Source organism: Python bivittatus, unplaced genomic scaffold (assembly GCF_059951505.1).
Source record: "Python bivittatus isolate LINGU-HERP-01145 unplaced genomic scaffold, Pbiv_v1 ctg000330_np1212, whole genome shotgun sequence".
Classification (NCBI taxonomy): domain Eukaryota; kingdom Metazoa; phylum Chordata; class Lepidosauria; order Squamata; family Pythonidae; genus Python; species Python bivittatus.
The window spans coordinates 33,003,095-33,025,497 of NW_028277058.1; the positions used below are offsets into that span (position 1 = coordinate 33,003,095).

At 40.7% G+C, this 22,403-nt stretch overlaps 3 protein-coding genes across 4 annotated transcripts; all 3 read left to right on the top strand.

Annotated features, from left to right (window-relative positions):
- The first annotated feature begins 1,958 nt into the window (after positions 1-1,958).
- Positions 1,959-2,676, top strand: LOC103059305 (histone H1.01-like). Its single transcript, XM_007423204.4, has one exon. It carries the CDS (start codon positions 2,016-2,018, stop codon positions 2,670-2,672), a length of 657 nt encoding a protein of 218 aa, XP_007423266.1. The 5' UTR covers positions 1,959-2,015; the 3' UTR covers positions 2,673-2,676.
- Positions 2,677-5,043: 2,367 nt separating this feature from the next.
- LOC148215941 (histone H3) lies at positions 5,044-9,091 on the top strand. Of its 2 annotated transcripts, none has more exons than XM_088141938.1 (2): positions 5,044-5,568; positions 8,071-9,091. In XM_088141938.1, exon 1 carries the CDS (start codon positions 5,044-5,046, stop codon positions 5,452-5,454), a length of 411 nt encoding a protein of 136 aa, XP_087998064.1. In that variant the 3' UTR covers positions 5,455-5,568; positions 8,071-9,091. The 2 variants fall into 2 exon arrangements, with proteins under 2 accessions (XP_087998064.1, XP_087998065.1); XM_088141939.1 differs by having other exon boundaries at positions 5,044-5,551.
- A 1,798-nt stretch (positions 9,092-10,889) lies between these two features.
- LOC103062852 (C-reactive protein-like) lies at positions 10,890-21,561 on the top strand. Its single transcript, XM_007423217.3, has 6 exons — positions 10,890-11,575; positions 12,017-12,067; positions 13,636-13,921; positions 16,717-16,871; positions 18,908-18,955; positions 20,757-21,561. Exons 1-6 carry the CDS (start codon positions 11,515-11,517, stop codon positions 21,359-21,361), a joined length of 1,206 nt encoding a protein of 401 aa, XP_007423279.1. The 5' UTR covers positions 10,890-11,514; the 3' UTR covers positions 21,362-21,561.
- The last annotated feature ends 842 nt before the right edge of the window (positions 21,562-22,403 follow it).

The window sequence follows — 22,403 nt, forward strand, 5'->3', positions numbered from 1 at the left end:
TAAGGCGCTCGCTGCCTAATTTATAGTGCGTCCCTGTTTGTCTCTTGATTGGTTGGTACTAGGAAGGCGATTGCCATTGGAAAGCTTCTGGATTTGAAAACGCGCGCTTTGGTTGGTACCAGAAATGCCCCGCCTCCCACTCCAGTCTGTTTGTGTTGTTTTTGCGACTTTTCCCAGCATCTTCGCCTCTGGCAACTGGGGGTGTCAAGATTTCGTGGTTGCCGCTCTCTGACACTTAAGTGGCTGAAGTTTATTTTTGCTAAATGCGATTGCTCTGATTAAATCTATGGCAGGGGAGGGTATATATGCGTGTGTGGTGTGTTTGAGAGAGACTTTGGAACTCTTCATATTCATTTAAAAATATGAAAAAATAGGAAGGCGTATAACTCAAAGTTTAAAGCCTCTTACTTAAATATCAACACTGTACATCTCTCATAGCTTTCACAGAATTATTTGTTGATGGTTTTCACTAGATATATTTCAGGAAAGGTAGTGGTATGTGTAGCCCAAATTAAAGTATTTCAGGTTGATGTTCTTTGTTCTGAAAGAGAGAGGGATCAAATATACCTGAGTTATCCTAGTTACCTACTTGGGAGAAAGTGGGATTTTTGAGTAGATATGCCTTGGATTCTCTATCAAGATCGCAACCCTATGTACAAGTACTTGAGTGTATACTCCATTGACTCTTGAATTTATTTCAACCCTGGCATGCATAGCATTTGTATACCATATACCCATTGTTTCCAATGGAACATGAAAGCACTTAACATTTTGTTCAGCCTGTGTAAATTTGCTAGGAATCTCATGACTTAGGCTTTCACTCAAGTAACTAATTAGTAGGATGCAGCTTTAAAGGCCATTTTGTACTCACAGGTAACAAGGGAAATATGGTGATGCTCAGCAATGAGAATATTCAAATTAAGGGTTTGATGCCAAACTAATTTCAAAATAAATTCCTTTGATAGCAAAATGGTTTTTCAGTCAGAATGCACTTATTTAGACTGAAGCATAAATCAGAAATTTGAATAAAGTTCTCTAAGGCTTTTCTTTAAAAAAGAGCGAAATTGTATCTAAATTGTAATCCCCTCCATATTTTTCCAGATGTAAATCCCACTGAACTCAGAAGAATTTAGGTCTCTTCTGAGTGGACATGTACCTGATCCTGCTGTTTCCTATGCTTGGATGAAATCTTAACAGGAAAACCCTTTTATATTTGATATTATTGAATCCCCAGCCAAGAATATGTAGCCTTAGTCCTCCTAAACTGCATTGTAAAAGGTCCCACAAAAATGGTTAATCTCATGTGTTGCCTTTTTGCATTAAATACAGGATTAAGATTGTAAATGTGAGAAGAGGGTGTTACACCATACATATATGCACATGAAATTCCAATCTTGTCCATATTGATACATTATCTGATAGTTTTTCTTTGGAGATAGTGACTTGCTTAGGGCTTGCTTGATTATCAATGGTGAATGTACTTTGTGGAAGTCTGTGTTACCTCAGTTTACTTGAAATCAATTTACAGTGAGGTTATTATATTAAAACCCTCATATTGTGTCTCGCCTCAGAGATTACTATCTAAAGAAGTGATCTGCATAGTTTTTCCGAACATTTCTTAAAATGCATAGCTTTAATTTACAAAGAAAAACAAAACTTCCACTCTTTTGAGGTCTTCCCAGATCCTGCATTCGGGGGTTATGTGCCCTTTTAAAAAGTATATGTTGCATTCTGCTTTCTCAAAAATTAAGCGAATAAAAAACACACCTTCCTCTTTCCCCCCATTCTAAGTTTTCGTTATTTGATGGCATAAATTCTGTAAAATTTGCAATTTATTAACTCTAAAGAAACACAAACTGAGCGGTCGGAAGAGTCCCTTCAGCCTTGCAACAGGGCGGGTTCTAGAGCGGACCAATCACAAAGCAGCTCTGCTCTATAAATAAACAGCGGCTGACCTACTTGAGCTCACTTTTTGTGTTTGGAGATTTTTTTTTTAGTTGGTTCTCTCGGCGATCATGTCTGAAACGGCGCCTGCTGTTGCCGTTACGGCCGCGGCTCCGGCCGTAGCTTCGAAAGCTCCCGCTAAGAAGGCGAAGAAAGCGGGAGCGGCGAAAGCGCGCAAGGCGTCGGGTCCCAGCGTCACCGAGCTGATCACCAAGGCGGTGGCCGCTTCCAAGGAGCGCAAAGGGGTGTCCCTGGCCGCCCTGAAGAAGGCCCTGGCCGCCGGCGGCTACGATGTGGAGAAGAACAACAGCCGCATCAAGCTGGGCCTGAAGAGCCTGGTGAGCAAAGGCACCCTGGTGCACACGAAGGGAATCGGCGCTTCCGGCTCCTTCAAACTCGGCAAGAAATCAGGCGAAGGGAAGGAGAAGGCGCCCAAGAAGAAGGCGCCCAAGGCTAAGAAGCCAGTTGCCAAGAAGCCCGCGAGTGGCGTCAAGAAGCCCAAGAAGGCAGGGGCGGCAGCGGCGGCGGCCAAGAAGAGTCCGAAAAAACCTAAAAAGCCCGCGGCGGCTAAGAAGGCCGCGAAGAGTCCCAAGAAGGCCAAGCTGGTTAAGCCCAAGAAAGTCGCCAAAAGCCCGGCCAAAGCGAAAGCTGTGAAGCCGAAGACGGCCAAGCCCAAGACCAAGCCTAAAGCGGCCAAAGCGAAGAAGGCGGCGCCCAAGAAGAAGTAAACCAGCGGAGTTGGCCCGTGGTTGCTTTTCCAAAAACCCAAAGGCTCTTTTAAGAGCCACCCACAGAATCCAGAAGAGAGCTGTCGTCCGCCCAGTAAAACTGTCCGAATGCTTTCATGCCCTGAAACAAAGTAACAGCGCAGTAAGGCTTGCGGGGGATCCTGGCCACTAGACGTAGGCATTATCCTCTAGCGTTTAAGGCTCTTGAGCAGCTATGATTGAGCTTCGAGGCAAGTATATTTAAGAATGGAGCTCTACGCGCACTAAAGCCAGACGAATCATTGCTTCTGCAAAGGGGGGGGGGACGGGGGGGGGACGGGGGGTAGCAGGTTTCCACCTCTGTATCTGGTGTTAGTAAGAAAAGTAACTGGGCAATAAATGCCACTGAGTTTAAGTGGGTACTTCCTCATTAATAAGCGTGCGGGGCATCGACCTGTCACTTGATAAAGTAGTAGTTTCCCGCTTACGATAGTCCCATTTAGGGGACATTAGTTGCTCACGGGAAAGGGCGTTTATACCGAAAGTTTGCTTTTTCTAAGAGCCACATGTCCTCCGAAATGTATTGTTGCTGATACAAGAACCCTTCCCCGTTTGCTTCGAATTCCTAAACGCTTAAATGGACTGTCAATAAACGTGAATCATTTTTTAATTTAAAAAACATAAAAGGTGCTTGTTTCACGGATCGGGACGGAAAAGACGCGGCATAACTTTAAAAATGCTTGTGAATCAAGGTTTGGTTCGCTCAGGTTGAATTGCAGGTCTTTCTTTCCTATCAAAGGAGATGAGCTGATGATAGGTTCACACTAAGACATCGTGTAAGCAGCCAATAGCCACTCGATGTCAGGCAGTCCAATCGGTTGTAACGCTTTGCTCTATTATCCAATACAAAACGAGAACCAGAACCCTGTTATTTGCATTAAAGCCAGTATAAAACAAAGCAGCGCTTGCTAGTTTATTATGGGAGATATCTTAGGCTGCGGCTAAGCAGGTTGGTGGTGGCTTCTTTACACGTCCCCGCCTCTCCTCCCCCCCCCCCCCCGCTTTGCCTACGGGAAAGAATGGGAAAAGATTATTAACGAGATTGGAAACGAGTTACTCTGTCAGCGAATATAAAGTTTCGAAACCATCGTCAGCGGAGCGGGGAAAGTCACTCGTTTAGCTTATTCCGACCAATGTCCCTTTCTGAGTCAAAAGTGCTAATGTTTGCTGTTGTGTCCCTGTATCTGAGGGCACAAAATTACTAAAAATAAAAGGCTTTTCAAGAAATCTCAATTAAATGATTTCATATTCCTAATCGCATCGTGTCATCGCTAAATTTTCCACTGTGTACGAGTTGAGAACTTGTTTTTGTCTTTAATGTGGCATTTTCTTCTGTTTTTTAAATACTAAACTGGAGGTTGAACACTTCGGATTTAAGGAGTTTTAGTTTTATAATTGAAATGAAACTGCATCTTTTTAGCATATTTTAGTTTATTAATATTTAATTAATGTTTATTCTGTTTTTACTATAAACCGCCCAGAGTCACTCTGTAGTGAAATGGGGTGTGTGTGACAAATTTGAAATATAAATAAATAAAATCTTAACAAATGCACATGCATAAGTGGAATTGGAGGCCATTGCACATAACTGAATATAAGGTACTTTCTACCAGCAACAATTAGAATATTTGAAAAAACCCGCCTTGGTAATAATTGGTCGAATCTATCAGGTTCCTCAACGCTTTTTAGTCAAAAGCTGCAAACAAACTGAAGAGGAAAGTCTTTAGATTTTACCTTCCGGCTTTTTAAAAATAATACTTGGAGAAAGCGTAAATGCCAATTTCTGAACGGTTTATTACACAAATGATTACATATATAATAAAAATATTGTCTAAAGACTTACTGATATTACTTTCACTGTAGCCGGCGAACACGGTTACCCCTCTGAAAGTTTTGTATAACAAGTATTAGATTCTCCTACCTGTTTTTTGTTTCTAACAATATAATTTGTGAGAAAGCATTTGCTACACTAATAAAATTATGATAGTCGTCAGAAAACTCGTAGATAAACCAGCGTCTTAAAGTATCAGAGATCCCAACCTGAGTGTAACTGAGACGCTCGGTATTTTTTTTTTAAAGCTTTGAAAATTAAATACATGTAACAAAAAAGCTAAGCCAATAAAAGCGGCAGTTCTGTATTAAATTATTGCGCCCATCTTTAAATTATCCAATGAGGCTTTGGTTTCCTAGCTTCAGCCAATCAAAAATACCAATTCCTCCAATGGGAAGAGGCTTTTTCTTTAGCATCAGCCAATCAAAAGTGCAAGGCGGTGTATAAATACTGTCGCGCGAATTTAATCTTCAGTTCCTTTTTTTCCCTTCTGTTGGGGAGATGGCCCGGACGAAGCAGACGGCGCGTAAGTCGACCGGCGGCAAAGCGCCGCGCAAGCAGCTGGCGACCAAGGCGGCCCGCAAGAGCGCCCCTGCTACCGGCGGCGTGAAGAAGCCTCACCGCTACCGCCCGGGCACGGTCGCCCTGCGAGAGATCCGCCGCTACCAGAAGTCCACCGAGCTGCTGATTCGCAAGCTGCCCTTCCAGCGGCTGGTGCGTGAAATCGCGCAGGACTTCAAGACGGACCTGCGCTTCCAGAGCTCGGCCGTGATGGCGCTGCAGGAGGCGAGCGAAGCGTACCTGGTGGGGCTGTTCGAGGACACGAACCTGTGCGCGATTCACGCCAAGAGAGTGACCATCATGCCAAAGGACATCCAGCTGGCGCGGCGCATCCGCGGGGAGAGAGCCTAGGTCCGCGTAGATCCTGACACGGGCGGCCTATCGGAAAAAACACGACACCCAAAGGCTCTTTTAAGAGCCGCCAGCTTCGTCTCGGAAAGAGCTGAAGGTCTTCTGTATTCAAGCGTAAATGCTTTGATAACTCCTTATGTAGTCTGCTATGTATACGTACTGTTACAATTTCCGTCGGTACTAAATAGTATAGACAGTTTGGTGCAATGGTCAAGGCATCAGGGGACCCTGAGTTCTAGTCCCGGTTTAGGCGCGAAGCCAGCTGGAAGACCTTTGGCCAGTTGCACGCTCTCCGTCTTGCGAAGCAGGCAAGGGCAAACCGCTCACGAAAATGCGGGACTTGTCTAGAAAGTCGCCAGGAGTCAACATTGGCTTGAAGGCACGTGGACAAACCACAGTACTGGCTACAATATTGCTGAAACAGCTCTACTAGGGTTGAGTTTGTCTACTTGAAGCCACTCATATTTTAGATTTAGTTATGTCTGGCTAAGCTACTTTAATTAGGCAGCTACTGTATTTTGAATTTAAAACAGGATAAGCCTGCTTTTTCTTTAATTCTCCCCTTACATTCTGAGGAATGTTCCTGACAAGAATGTTAAAAACTAAAAAATGCCCCATTTTTTTTGTTCATGATAGGCAAAGAGCTTCATTCCCTGCTTCCCTGAATCATCTTTTTCTAGGTTGTGGCAAAAGGTATCTTTTTTGTGGCAACAATGGGAAAATACCTTGCTGGATTATAGGGTGTTTGACTGCAATAAGATGCACTGAGAACGAATCATTCTTTACTTCTGGTTTCTTGAGTTGTTAGATTATCTATTCCTAATGGACACTATGGTTTGGGACAGTTTAAAATAGATGTAGTTTTGTGTTACTCCTACTGCCAAAGGTATGTGTGTGTCCCTCCCAATGTTGTGTTTCTGCAACAAAACACAAAACAAAGGGAATACTCTTTTCTGGAGTATGTCTAAGCTGACAATGCAAATCTGAAATCACATTTGACAAAGGTAGCTCAAAGCTGCTGACAATGGTCTATATGTGAATTTGTATGAAGATTTAAGTAGGGTTGCACAGCTTATTGTTAGATCCCTTGCAACTGTATCATGGTGTTTCTAAATTTCTAATTTCTAAAATGAAATACTGGGCTTTTGAGAAGGGCAAAGCTTCCCACATGTCTCTGTAATGAAGTGAATACTGGTCAATGTTCTGATTATCCTATGATATGGAAGAGAGCAGGTAGCAGCACCTGGTGTCCGTGGGCATTTAGTAAGATCCTGCTTCCTGATAGAGGTCATTTGGATGCTGTACCTCTCCTGTAGCAAGTCGCCCACTCACCACAGCTCTAATGCAGAAGTTAATAATTGTGAAGCTACTTCTGGCATACACACCAGTTCACCTGGTGTTTATTCATGTTCCAGGACTCTGCTTGGCATTAAAAAGAAGTTGATGTGCAATATAAATTAAGTCTGCTTACCACACTTTCAATGCTTTGTGTTCTGTTAACATTTATTTTAAACTAGGCAGGTGTTTCCCAGTTCAGTTTTGATAATCTTCCCTATATTATCACTAGGAATTTGTGAAGAGTTCTGGGCATAGAACAGCTGGTTTCAGATGGCCTGTGTGTTTTAGACAGAACTGGTTTGTTTTGTTCTGGATATGAACCAAAACATGGTGGTCCTGGGCAGAAGTAGTGTGGGTGGGTGTAAGAGTGGAAATGAGCCAGGTCCTGGGGATGGCTTGTGTGACTTTGGTATCATTTGAGGGAAGAAAAGGCCCTGGGGAGGTTGAGGTTGGGGGACATGCTTTGTCAGGAAGCTAGTGGAGGTGGGAGCGAAAAGCCATGCGGGGAAAATTGGAGAGGGAGCAATGTGCACTATGGTTGTTCTAGCCACCCTTTAAAATTACTCTGAGATCTCTTTGGGTTTGATTTTTGCCCAAAATTGGAATAACCAAAGTGATCCAGGTTTTGTTTCTGCCAAACCTTAGCTGGTTCAGTGGTTTACCCAAACTTCTGGAACATGGAAGTTTAGTATGAGCCTGAAAGAAAACATATTTTCTGTTCTGTGCACACCTATAATGATCCCGTTCCCAGCCCTTTGCCCACTTGTATCCTACTCCTATATAAATATGATCAAGCATCATTTTTTTCCCACTCTGTTGCCAAGGTTGCTGTCATCTCATCCCAGCTTGTAAGTCCTCCTTAGCTGTAGTGGTGTTAAAACAGTGTTTTTCCTCTAAAGCTGATGGTATGAAAACCTGTTATGCTTTAGCATCCATTACATCAGAGGTGAAGTCAGGTGACTAACTGTGAGTGAGATTGGAGCCAGGCTTAATGGCTGTTCCAAGCTGAGTTGGGGGTGCCACTTTGCTGTTGCCTCCTTAAAAAGACATGGAAGAATCTGGAAGTCAGTAATTGTTGCCTCTGGAAAGAAGAGGACAGCAGTCCTCAATAAAAGTGATGTTTGTAACTCAGTTCTGCTCCTTTTAAAACTTTTTCAACTCAAGTTATGACAGGATTTGGTATAGGAGGAGAGGCACAGGAAGGATCTTAGAGGTGATGGATAGGGTCTGCCTCTTTCGTTCTGCAGCACCATAACTGAGAAATGTTTTTCTTCCCAGATGGCGATGTGCAGAACTGGAAGGACAGCACAGAAGGAGGACTCAGCCAATGCCTTTATTGTGTGCTTCCTATGGAGAATCAGGACAGCACCATTCAACAATGAGTAAAAAAAGACCCAACAGAGGCTTGATGGGCCCAGTAATGAGCACAGCAATTTTCTGCAAATTCAAGGATGGATAGATTGCATTTTAACTAAACAATGGGTACAGCTGAATACTTGCAACCCATATAAAGTCTCATTTATTAGTACCTTCAGTTTTGCTGCTAAACATAAAAAAAATAAAATAATCCTCCCCTCAAGTGATGGATAAAAGGCTTGTTCTACCTTTTGGAAATGCCTCCTATATAGTATTGCATTTTTAACTTATTTATTATATGTACTTCCAGTTTTTTTTCCCAAGAAGCTAAAGGAGGAATATATGATGATGCCCCTATTTATCCTTGCAAACACTTTTGTGAAATAGGTTTAGGATATAATTGGTGTGAAGGCTTCATAGCTTTGACATAGAGGCTTCTTCTTGGTCATAGTCTGACAGTGCTGCACACTTCACTAAAGCCTTGGGGTGTAACAGTTGCACCAGGGAATAATTGGGTTATTTATATTTTAGGGTAGGACCATTACTTAGGATAATCCAAGTTTAGAAATGGAAGGATATTAGAAATTACCAACTTCTACTGTGAGAATTTTTTTTTTATGCCCAAGCAATAACATCTTCTAATGATCCTTAAAAAATGAGTTCTGTGACTTAACATCTAGTGCTCATATGATGTAACTTATCTTAGACAGTACCCAGTTCATTACTTAAATGTGTTTTGCATCCTTTGATCATGGAACAAAAGGAACGTTTGAGTTCTGCATTAGGATTTCAGAATGCAATCTGGGCAGCAATTCAAGATCAAGATAATTATTAAATTATGTTGATAATACTGTTACTTTATTGTGTTAAACTATTCACACTTAAATCAGTTGAGTAAACAAAATGGGAAATAAAACGTATCAGTCCAAATTTCTAAAGAGTTCTCTGAGATTTTTTGAGTGTGTGTGTGTGGGGAATACTTATTCAGATATAGACAGAGGTAAATCCTTCAGGCCATTGAATAATTAATGGAGAATGGATGTCCTTCTAGCCTTGCAGCATTAGCTTTTTGCAGTCATAAGAGCATGTAGCATCTGTTTTGACTGATGATTACATATCAAGTTGTTGTTGACTGTTAGCGACCACATAGATTTTCTCCATGATAATCTGTCCCCAGCCTGGTCCTTCAGCTCTTCCAATTGTGCACTCATCACTACTGTAACTGAGCCCATCCACCTTGCTGCTGGTTTGCCCTCTTTTCTTTTCTTCCATCTTTCCCAACATTAGAGCCTTCTCCAGAGAGCTAGGTCATCATATAACATGTCCAAATTATCAAAGAATAATTTGAGCCTGGTCATTTGTTTGATGGTCCATTGATTTGTTTTCTTGGCTGTCCACAATATTCCCAGGAGTCTTCTCCAACACCAAAGTTCAAAAGCATCGATACTTGTCCTGTTCACTGTCCTCCTGTTAATATCTAAGTCATTAGTATATAATTTAAATAACATGAACATCTGCAAAAATCAATGAGCCTTCCAGAACAACATTAATATGTGAAATAATATATGTCCAAAGGGAGCTGCTATTGTATGCAATCACATCAGAACTAATATTGCATTTTGAACAACCTATCTCCAACAATTAGCCAAAGATGATGATTAGATTTTCATCCCACCTTTTTTGTATATAACTCAAGGTGGCAAAGATACTTAATAATCCTGCCTCCTATTTTCCCTACAACAACAACTCTGTGAGGTGGATTGGGCTAAGTGAAAGTGACTGGCCCAAAGTCCCCCATCTGGTTTTCATGCCTAAGGGAGGCCTAGAACTCATACTCTCCTTGTTTCAAAGCCAGCACCTTTACCATTGCACCAAAGTGGCTCATGTCAGTTTCTTCCATAACTGAGAGTTAAGGCGTTGAGCCATAGTAAGTAACTTTTTCCTCTCTGTTCTTTCAGTCTTTTGTGTGGTGTATAAAGCCTTTCCAGATTCTAAAAGTTCATCCTTTTCTAGCTGTACTTATGGAACTGACTGCAGATTAAACTACAGAATTAGCTGAATTTCAAGCACCTATGTGGTATTTCTTCCTATACCATAGGAAGAACAGAACAAGGAACATATCCATGCAGAGAGCTGGCATGTTGAATGCCCATTCATGTTTGCTGTCCGTAACTTACTCTCTATTCAGCAGACCTTGAGTCCTAGGGCTTTTCTCCACCTGCACCTCATGTCAGCATAAACATGCCCTGGCAACAACAGTTTTTCTGCCGTGCTTGCATGAAGTTCGTTTCATAATCAGCTCATAAGCTGTCCTTAACTGTCCTGATGTTAAAATAGTAGTTTTGCCTTTATTTTCTCACCACCTAAGGAAAGCTGGATGACTGCAATGATACAAAAGAAAGGCAAAAGAGCTTGCATAGAGACCACAGCGGGGACAAGAAATATCATGCTAGTATAGTTTTCTGAAAGCTCAGGATGAATGAATAACACAACAACAGTAGAAAAAGGCCCATACTGTTTCAGCTGAACAACGATCAAACTAAGTTATTCAACGTTACCCAATTCCTGACAACCTTTAAATGATTTTTGTATGGCTGGTAAAAACAAGTATACTATGATCCCTTGGGATAAACACTGTTTTCAAAAAGTACATTATCTGTATTTTCTGACCTTGCCTTCCCAAACAATCCTGACATGTTAGGAAATAAACTAACTAAGAGCCAGCGTGGTACAGTGGTTAAAATCCTGGACTAGGCTCTAGCCCTCTCTTGGGCATGGAGGCCAGCTGACATTCCCCCTCAGCCCTAATCAGTGCCAGGCTGTGCAATAAGCCAGCTGAAAAACAAAATATCTTGTCGCATCGTGCACTGAAGCTTTGCTGTGTGACCTCTGCAGGCACAGCGTAAAAGAAGAGGACTGGCAACCAAGCAAGACAGATGCTAAGAAAAACAGAAAAGAAAATAAACTATCCAAGTTTCAGCTGTATATGTAGAAAAGAGCCCCTCCACCCTTATTACTTCAGGTCACTAGTCTATATGTATATTAAATACTAATGCTTTCTATCTGGAATTTGCAGTTGTCACCATGTACTGGCTATTTCGGCTCAGTCAGTTACATTGTGGACTCATTATATCTTTATCTTGCTCGATAAAATACACTACTCAGGAATTTTCCCACCACTCAGTTTCCCAGCCAGCAGGTCTTGTGTGGGTGTCTTGGCTTTCAAAGTTTGAGGAACAGCCTGAGGAGAAAGAGGAAGGATTTTTTTCCTGAAATTAATGGATAAGGAAGAGAAAATCTCCTGAATGCTGCAAAGGAGATGTTGAAACGTCTGCACAGCATTTGAAAAAGCAGGTAAAAGAAAACATGCTACGCAAAGTTGCAGTTCTGGTTACCGTTGCTCTCCATTGGCTCACAACATATAAACGTAAGTAGTGGAGTACCAATTACCTACGTTGTTGGACAAATTAGGCTTTAATCCTAAATAATTTTGGTACATGAAATCCAGCAAAATTTATATGAATTCTGTTGGATTTAATGCCGTATTTAAGGCTGCCATCTGAGGCACAATAACTGAGACTAAAATCCATTGAACCGGGTAAGATTTATGTAGAGGTTGTAAAATGAAATATATTGGTTCTTGTGCCACATAGTTAAGGTATTGGACTGGGGTGAGATCAAGCCAGAAATCAGTTAAGATGTATGTCTGTTTTGGATCTGAATGTATATATTTTGAGTAATAACTGGGCCCATTTGGACTTCACTGGTTTTACAACTGTACTATTGGCTTAAAAAAAAAAAAAGAATTCTGCCCATTTTTTCCTGCCGTGCTTCTTTCCGGATTGGTAACTGTTCTTCTTTTTTCTAGGTGGTGCGGGCAGTGGGGCTATTGTAGAAGCTTCAATAATCCCAGTTGGAGGTAAATGCATGATATATTTATTTACATCTAAATGCTTCTCTGTCCTGAACATCTGAGGTATTATATTGTTATAATAGCAATATAGACAAAATCATGGATATATTTTTTTAAATGAATCTCTCCCTGTTTTTAACCTTCCTTTTGATTAGAAACCATCTGCCTGACCTTGGCTAATCTCAAAAAACTAAGGAAGATTGGTCAGGTTAATATGTATATGGGAGACTACCAGGAAGTCCCAGGCCCCTAGGATAGCTGGAGAAGTTAAAAACACCCCAATTGCCTGCAGGTTGCCTTTCCCTTTCCTTAATCATGGAAATATGTGTTATATGCTATTTTGGATGGATGGCAAACCATGGTTGATAACTTACTGCAATGTGTGAATCCAGCCAATTATGGCTTATAGAAGAAACTGATTAAGTAACTCATGACTAGTGAGGCTCAACAAAGAACCTTTTCATACAGTTCAAGGTGAATAACTTCAGAATGGAAGACCTTTTTAAAAGATGCACTCAGCTGGGTGGCCTTTAGATGTGTGGGGACTACAGCTGTCAGAATTCCCCAGAAGGGTATATCTGAAAAGCCCACAGTAAAGAGAGGAAGGAGGCGGAGGGGAGGTGTTCTTACCCACACCCATTTGCCACAATCCTCCCTGGCATCTCCATTTCACACCTCCATTACCTGAGTTCCAGGCTGTTGGTGAGGCTATTCCCCCTGGTGAAAAAGTTCTGCCCAGGCAGGGAGTTATGCTGCTGCCACCTTCTTGAATGGGGAAATGCCCTCCCTCACCTGGAGCCTGGATGGGGCACAAGAGAAAATCCCCCTTCACCAGCAATCAGTGTTTAAATGAAAGGCTCCAGTTTTCTCCTTTTAAACAAAGATACCAAGCCCAAGTGGTTTAGGAAAATGTGGAGCTGGATTACAAACTCATTGCTGGAGTATCCAAGAAAATAAGGATTTTTATTCAAATACAAGCCACAAAATAGGGATTTGAGAGAAAAGTTTAACTACAACAAATTGCCTGGAGCTGAGATCTGCATTACAAAGCTGGCAGCACTCAGAAATTTGTAAATGAACAAGGAGATAGACTGACAATTGTAGCACTGAACAGTTTTTTGTTTGTGTTTTAAAAAAATGCATGCAACTAAATAAAAATTCCCTGTCAGCTTTACCTTGCTGGTTGCCTTTCTCCTAAAGTTTGATGGCTTTAGGCCTGAATCCTCAGATCCCTAAATCCTCCTCCTTCACTGTCACTGGAGAAGACAATGGCTGTTATTGGGGAATACTTAAAGCTTCCCCCACCCCTCAGTTAGCTGCTCAAAATTAAGAGACCCCTTAATCTAGTGCAGGGTCCCAGGCTAGGAAGGGCATGATTACATAATTTCCATGGAGGATAAGGTGCTAGTAACAACTGAGAGCTAGCCCTACAACTTCCATCACCCTAACTAGTCATCTAGATGATGCTAAGGGGTTATTTTCTGATCCATTAAACTTGTGTCTCATATTGTTAGCTGCTCTCCTGTTTGCTTTTGCATGAAATAAACGTACCCTTTTCTCCATTTCCCCTCCAGATCCTAATGTAGCAGTGGGAAAAATATCATCCCAGTCTAGCACATTTGAAGAAAAAGGGGAGTCAAGGAAGGCCATTGATGGATCCCTGGCAAATATCTACGCTAACGGAGACTGTACTCTGACAAAGAAGGATTTTGAGCCCTGGTGGATGGTAGATCTGATTTCAGCCTTTCAGGTATCTGCAGTAGTGATCACAAACAGAGGAGATTGTTGTGAGTCACAGATAAAAGGAGCTGAGATTCTGATTGGAGACTTGCCGCAGAAGGGAGGCACAATGAATCCCAGGTATTGGCATAATGCTACATCATCCTGCTCTTAAGTGTGTTTATGAGGAATGGGTCTTCCTGAAGGTGGGGCTATCCACTGAATCTTAGGTCCAAGCATTTCTCTGTGAGTAAATCCAGTGAAGCTTTCTTAAGTCATGTAACTCACAATTATTTAGGAAGATCTGGACTCGAACTCCCTATTCTGTGGAATGGACTCTCATAGAATGTGGCATTATATGTTCTGGATAAGTTGCAATTGTAGGAGGAGAGACATGTTAGTCTATGGTAGCAAAAAATCAGGAGGAGTTCGGTAGCATCTTTTCTGACTAACAGATTTTATAAAAGGGCATAAGCTTTTGTGATCTGCAGCTCACAGATTACATGCATCAGATGCATAGAGTGGCTAGACTGATGAAGGATGGTACGTTGTACCCTATTATAATAGTAAAATCTAATACAAACTAAACTTAAAGAAAGAAAAGAATAGGATTAAGAAAGAAGGATTAAAAGTGCAGGAAAAAAGAAAAGAAAGAGAAAAGAAATATATAAGGAAGTGACTTGCAACTTTCATCACAACAAGTTTAAACAAATTTAGTGACTCTTCACCTCCTCTAAGTTTACAAACATTTATCTCTTCATCCCATATCCCATCTCTTATCTATAAACAAATCCATAAAACATCTTTTCAGTCCTGGTATCAGCAGAAAGTCCATAAGGGGTTGCCAGAGGTAACAACATATCTTGTTTTAACCTTGATCAAATAAACCAATTTTATATTCCTTTCTTTTACTTCTACAGTCTTAATCTTTAGTTCATTCAAATATTGTTGTAGGATTTGATTTCTCTTCATTTCTTATTTGTCCTATCACACAGGGTTCCTGAAGACTTTAACAAGCCTCTTTTGTAAATCCAGTAGGAAAAAAATTATCCAGGTCACTCTCTTGGTTTGTGATTTGTATTTCCCTTTTAAATTTTAAAGCCTCAGCCAATTTCTTTTGTAGATCCAGTGAAACATCCTTTTCTAAGTCATTCTCTTGGCTTGGCAGTTGTAAATCCACTTTTGGTACCATCTCTATCTTGTCAGGTAAAATTTGTTCTACATCTGTCACTTCTTCAATAACATCTTCTGGATATAGGCTATCCATAGAAGTGGACATCATTACTGACATTGTTGATATCGTGGCTACTGTTTTCTGACTGCATTCTTCAAAAGACTCCTTCAATATTTTCATTGTTAGAACAACATTTTGCAGGTTATACACCTACCTAAAAATTTTAGTCCCCTTTAGTATCCAGTTTTTGAAATCATGAAATTACTTGTCTCTGTTTTGTCTTGTAAAAACCAAAACAGAATCTATTTCCCACAAGAAGCTGTTTGTTCTTTATAATTAATTCCAAAAACTTATTGTAAACATTTCAATATTCCTATTTTATCTGGACTCTTAGTCCATTTACAACTTTCTAAGATCAAAATATTATTTAGCTTTTTGCTGTTTATTTCAGATTCTTTACATTTTCCAGCTTATGATTAAAAGTTTCTTTCATTCAGGATTGAAGGCAGACTCACCTGGAGTTTTCAGACTTGTCAGTCCAAAGGTCTCTAATAGCTTAGAAGTAGTTCATGAGCAATTTCCAAAAATGATTAGAAAGTGAGGTTTGCGAACTTAGTATCCTTTAAAAGTCTCTGCTGCAGTTGCGAGCAAGATGGCTAATCCCATCGTCTCCCGGTGCTCAAACCCATGAAAAACTGCTGTCCTGTGGTCTCCTCATGAGAAGCAGCCATGCAGAGCACATGTAGACAAACTCCCATCCTGTTCTTATCGGGAGAGGTTCCAAGGAACTGGTCTACTCACCAGTTCCTTGGTCTTTGCCGCGGTCATTGGCTCCACTTTCACAGAGCCGTCTTCAGTTCGCCATACCTCCCCTGGAAGTTGCAATTAAACTTCCCTTCCAATGCTTGACATGCAGCTACATCCACTGCTTGCTTCATCACTCTTGATACCACTGTGTAATCCACTCTGACATAACACTTTTCAGTTGTCTAGTAATCATCCAGATGTCTGCAGCCACATCTGGTAGTTATAGGCATCTCCTCACAGCTCTAGCTAGGCATGGCCTTTTCCAGAATACTGTATTCCATGTCATTGCCTCTTATTTTCATCTCTTCCTGTCAGTTAGTATTCCATAGCAATTGCAGAGTTTTCATGGGGTTGTTTTGAACCCAATCCCTTTTTCTTACTTTACTTCTGGAAACCTTGAGGTTTTTCCTAAACTCACTGATACTTTCCTTTAGTTGGATGTTGCATTTTGACTGAATGAAGATCCAAAATTTTACTTTTGATTAGATTAGTTAAAAATTATGTTGAGCTGAATGTTAATAAATTGCAATGGTTTCTGGGGGGGTTAAGTATTTAGGAGCTGGGATAAATAATAAATAATTACTAATCAATGTTTGGTCAGTGCATTAGTGCATCTAAAATTTAAACTAATGAACTAGTGCATCTACAGTAAAATATAACTATTTTACAAGTCAATAGAAAGATTGTCTATGGGAGGATCTATACCATCAACATGGTTTATTCTGCTAGCTCCAGAAGCAAAAGAGATTGCACAGTATAGTTTCATAAGGACCAGTATTTGGAGAATGAAGATCACTAGTGGCAGGTATAGTTCCCTATCTGCTCTGAGAATCTTGTAGAAATCACTGGGTTCTCTTAGCATGAATGTTGATAGGGCTCACACATAACTCAGTGGCTCAGATTCCTGTTGTGTTGCACCAGTCTGCAATTCAGTAATGATCTGGCTCCTTGGCAGGTGTGCTACAATCAACAGCATGGGGCGTGGGGAAACAATGTCCTTTAACTGTGCAGGTATGCAAGGGCAGTATGTGACCATCACAATCCCCGGGAGAAATGAATTCCTATCACTCTGTGAAGTGCAGGTGCTTGCACATCCATGGCTTCATATAGGTAAGTAGAAACTGTGTGAATACTATGTACACAATAGTGAATAGATGATGTGTGGTTTATATAATGTTCTGTGTTTACATCTACTGCATTTGATCAGTAGTGATGATGTTTGCTATACATCAAACATCTAATGTAAGGAAAAGATAGCATAAGATGCACATATCTTTAACTGACAGCATTGATGGTTGTTTCTTTTTGTCTGCCATAATAGCTGCCTGTATGTTTAGATAAGGAAAGTGCATTCTTGTGGTTATGGGATGATCAGCACAATAGCAAAATAATCAGACCAATACAAAGATAATCTAGTTTTTCACAATACTTTCACTTAATGGAAAAGGAGGTGAACGTTATACAGTTAATAAATATTCAGCTAGTAGACACTGTATTGCAACAGCAAGGGCTCAGTGGCCTGAAGATGTAACCCTTAGGTATCCTGAGATTGCACCACAGAAATTTAGCAGACAAATAGCTCATTTTTAGAGGTGCCTACTTCAATTTTTTAAAAATTATGACGGGACTGTGGGACTTTTAGGAGGCAAACTACCTGGATTCCCATTTTAAATCCCCACCCAGAAACCCTGAAAAATGACCTGAAATGCAGTCATTTTGCACCTGAAAATCAGCAGCATGATTTGGGGTGATTTTTGTACTTTCAGCACAGCTTTAAGAGTGGAAACAGAAAGAATGAATCCCAGAATTGCCTTGTCCCCATTCCCATCCTTAATTCATTCCAAAACATGAAAAAGCAGACTGAAAAATGTCAGTCCTGCCCCATCCACTAATGTTATTGTGGTCTCCCTCAGATTGTGGTCCTAATCCTTCAGATATTGTCCACCCCTACTCTGTTGGCAGTACATTGTCCGGCTTCATGGTATGGTCATAATTCAGTTTGAATTTGTATGAGTTAAAATGCTTCATGACCATGTTCCAGCATGCCTTCAGCTTTAATTTTCTTCAAAATTTGCCTGCCATGCCATGTATGTCAAAAGGTAATGTATTGTGACAAACTGAAGGAAGATGGAGACAAGAAGAAAATAATATGTTCTATTTATATTTGGGGGAAAGAGGAATATTTTTATCAGTATAATTACTCCTTTTGTAGGCAAAGTGTTTTACTAGTTATTTTCATTTAGGAAGGAAGGAGTTTGATATCATTTAATGATGTTGCTTTGTGATTGTGGAATTGATCTGATGACTTTTCTGAAGAGGATGCATTTGTGGTCCCCATCATCTACATAGCAGCATATTGCCTACCTCTGGTCCAATATCTTTAGTCTTTTCAGAACTAGGCCCAGCTGACCCACTATTTATTTATTTTACTGCCAGATAATGGGCCCCAGTTGTGAATTCTGCTCCCAAAATAGAAGACTGATATTAAACGGAGCAGGGAGAATGCTAGAATCTATTTAAGTCCCACTGAATAAGGAAGACCAAGAAACTTCGGATTTGTATGATTGTAGCAATCCTGATGGAAATGTCATTATTCCTGAGGCTGCTGATCCTTTATCTTTGATCTACATGGGTTTGTCAGACATATTTCCTTTGTCTTAAAATTAATTCTCATAAATTTTCCCATTTAGTTGTCATTTACTCCTGCAATCTTGTAGTTCTTTCTTGTTATGCAGGCCATGAAATTCTAAGTTTGACTATATTAAGAAGGGCTTATCCAGATAGCAAAATTGCCCAACTATACACAATGGTGGATAGTTTAGAAAAAAGACACAAAATGACCAAGACAAATTAATATTTTCCGAACTATAAGACTCACAAAGTGCAAAGGCAATAAACAGTTGGGACAATGTATCAGCTCTTCTTGAGCTCCCATCTTCCAAGAGAACAATCCAATCTAGTACATTTCCCAAAGGAGAGAGATTCATTTGGTGGGAGAAGCAACTTTTTGTGTGTCTACATCCACTTTTTTTCCAGGAACATCCCTCTTTCATTTCTCAGTATCTCAGAGGCCACTGTGATGCTTACGGTGAATATGAATCTTTCATTCTTGAACATTAGAAACTCAGACATTTCATTTCTTGCAGTTCATGATGGAGGGAGAAGTCCTGTCCGAGACAGTGAAACTGATTCAGGTATGTGAGTAGTCATACTATAAGCTGATTTATACTTGGTTTCTAATAGCCTTTGCAAGGGAATCCTTTAATATTCTAAAGGTTGTCCCTTTACTTTCTCTTGTTTTGTCTCTTCTTCCTCACCTTTAATGGAACTGAATAGTTTATGGTGCCTTTTTTCAATATAGTTTTGGCTTGGGGAGAATAGCCATGAATATTGATCACCCACTTGTCATGTAGTCCAACTTTGCCCAAATGTATTCACATGTACAATTAGCCTGTGGTAGGATCTCACACTGGATGCGGATCATGTGGATGGATACAGAAGTCATAGGTTGAGAGCTGTGCCTGAGTATCCCTGATTTGTTTTGTCCTGACTGATGTTTGGCTGGAAAGAGGAAAAACATGTAGCAGATCGAAAAGGTGGTGATATGTTGCTGCTGCTGCTGCTATGGTACAGTCAGTATGTATGATATTTTATAAACACAAGGATCAGACACTTGCCCCCAAGGCATTTCAGAGTAATTCAGTGAAAGTGAAATAATAGAGGAAGGGGATAGAGGTAGAGATAGAGGAATAAATTTTTATGCACATATGTATGCTTGAGCCCCCTAATCATAAAAGTTCTCTAGGGGGATACAAAGAGAATAAAGATACAATAAAAATAAAAGCTAGCAACAGAGAACATAAGAATTTATATAATAGTTATAGTTATAAAATAAATATTTATTGATTGGATTTGTATTCCACCACGATCAGAAAATACTCTCAGTAAAAATGCAATAAAACATCCATGGTAACAAGATAAAAACAATCCAACCATATCCCACTGTTCCTTACACAACCTGATGGCACCAGCTCATCCTTCCAAGGCTCTCCAAAGTAACTGTTTTTAACACCTTACATGTAGAGAAAGGGGAGATTGAATTCCTGAGTGGAGGCTATTCCAAAGTGTAGGCACACCCACAGTGAAGGTGCCTCTACGAAGTTCTTCCCTACCTCCACTTTCTAAAAATGTGTGGAATCACAAGCTGGTTCTGCAATGTTCAAGTTGAGTGTGTTCAAGTGGGTCAAAATGGGGCAGAAAAGTTGGTCCTGTAAGTACTCTACCAAGCCATATAGGTCTTTAAAGTAAAAAACAGCACTTTGAATTACACTTGGAGCTAATAGAAACCAGTGTAGGGCACAGGTATAATGTGTTCATGTTAGTGAGTATCTATCAGTAACTGGGCTCATGTATTCTGGACCAACTCTGAGACCAAGCTTCTGAGTAGTTTTAAAAGGCAATCCCATGTACTGCAATGCAGGAGTCCAAATGAGAGGTGATAAGGATGTAAGTCACTGTCACAACATCCTGGTCACTCCAGGTATGGCTGCAACTGGCACACAAACTGAAGCTAGGCAATACCTCCTTGGCCATGACTTTCACCTGCCCATCTAGCAGTATTGTGACTCCAGGAAGACCCTTGTTCCTTCAGGGCAGTACCATCCAACAAGAGGCAACACCTCAGATATTGAAGAACTTCAATGAACAAATACTAGTTCCATCTTGCTTGGGTTGAATTTCAGCCTTTTTTATCCCATCCAGACCCTCACAGCCTACAGACATTGGGTCAAGATACTGAGAGCATCTCCTGTCTAGCCCACAGTGGTGATGTACAGATGGGTATTTATTGCTGATACCGTACCTATATAATATATAAGGGTTTTCATTACATATGCTAATTACTGTAGTATGTAAGATATAGCTCTGTAATAACAAATAAGTAACAAGTGATTTAGTGTGCTTCTTGAAAGGTCATGATAATGTTCTCTCTTCTAGGTCTGCAAGACAGAGTTCTGAGTTTTCTCAATGAATCAAAGGGAAGTTTTGTGGTCATATCCCCAATGCAGCCTTTGAATCTGATGGAATTTACACTCTGTATGAGGGTTGCAGTAGAGTATTTGGGTGACCGCAAAATAATTCTCTTCTCCTACCATTCTCAAAACGATGAACTGAGGATCTTGCGTGAAGCAATGGGCCACTTTGGTTTACACATAGGGGGTAAAAGTGTGATGTTTGCCCTTCCTGATCTCAGCACTTTGGGGAGCCACGTGTGTGTCACCTGGGAATCAGTATTTGGCCTTACAGCCTTTTGGATGAATGGAAAAAGCAGTATCCGAAAGGTGCATAATATGGGACACATTCTCCAATCAGGTGGCACAGCAATACTTGGACAGGATCAAGGTGCACAAAGTATGTCTGATCAGCAAAAGTGCCGTTTCGTGGGAGAAATAACAGATCTCTACATGTGGGATTATGTACTGAAATCGCGTGATATACAAAAAGTGTTCCAGGCCCATGAGTTTCCCAGAGGAAACATCTTTGACTGGAAAATATTGTCATATAAAATTATAGGCAATGTGAAGGTATTGCCTAAGTACTAACAACTCTGGTGCGTATGCACATAAATATGTATGGAAATACTGTCCTACTGTGTTGGACAGCAAGCAATTAAGCAATACTGGTCTGAAATCTAAGATGTTGAAACGTAACTAGTGAGCATTTTGTTCTTAGTTTGTAACTATTCATGTTGAAAATCCTTGAATTAACCCATTAAAAATATTAAATAAAATTGTCTTATGAATAACAAGTTTGAAAAAGCATATTTTTTCTGTTCATTTGATATGGTCAGCCACAATATAAAAACTAGGATTATATAATCCTTTCTTTTCTTGTAAAAGAAAGCAGGGATTTAAATAACTACCCTATCTCTAACCTTCCCTTTGGAAAGTGGTGGGGCTGCTATTGCAGTGGGCTCTGGAGGATAGATATTACCTGGACCCCTGGCAGGGACATTCCATGGGATGGAAACTGCATTGCTCACTCTCATGGATGATCTTTGACAGGGCTTGGGTGGAAGTGGCATGACCATCTCTGTCCTCCTAGATCTCTTGACAGATTTCAATATTCTCAAACATACTATCCTTCTGGACCACTTGTGAGAGTTGGAAGTTGGAGGCATGGTGTTGCAATGATTCTGCTCCTTCCTGAGTGTGCAGGTCCAGGTATGATTGTTGCGGGAGGAGAGGTTAGATCCCCTGGCACTTCATTTTGGGGTGCCTCAGGGTTCAGTCCTCTCCTCCTATCCTGTTCAACAACTGGGAGAGGTCATCTGCCAGTTTAAGGTGAAGTACTATCAATATACTGATGATACCCAGTTACGTATCTCCACTTGGGCCCATTGGAAGATGCAGCGGAAGACATGTCCTAGTGTCTGGAGGCTATCCCAGTTTGGATGAGGAAAACAGCCTCAGACTCAACCCAAACTCAGAGGCTGACTGATTTCAGACTGTGCCATCTTTGACTCTTGATGGGGCTGTGCTCCCCCAGAACAAGCTTGCAATCTGGGGGTCCTCCTGAACTCATGGCTTATGTTTGAAGAGTAAGTAGAGGTTGTGGCGAGGATGCATCAACCTCCTAAGGTAG

Excerpts from the sequence above, each read along its gene's own strand:
- LOC103059305 (XM_007423204.4), top strand. The coding sequence starts at position 2,016 with ATGTCTGAAACGGCGCCTGCTGTTGCCGTTACGGCCGCGGCTCCGGCC.
- LOC148215941 (XM_088141938.1), top strand. The coding sequence starts at position 5,044 with ATGGCCCGGACGAAGCAGACGGCGCGTAAGTCGACCGGCGGCAAAGCG.
- LOC103062852 (XM_007423217.3), top strand. The coding sequence starts at position 11,515 with ATGCTACGCAAAGTTGCAGTTCTGGTTACCGTTGCTCTCCATTGGCTC. Across the intron at positions 16,872-18,907 it reads ACATCCATGGCTTCATATAG|TTCATGATGGAGGGAGAAGT; the intron begins GTAAGTAGAAAC and ends CATTTCTTGCAG. Across the intron at positions 18,956-20,756 it reads AGACAGTGAAACTGATTCAG|GTCTGCAAGACAGAGTTCTG; the intron begins GTATGTGAGTAG and ends TCTCTCTTCTAG.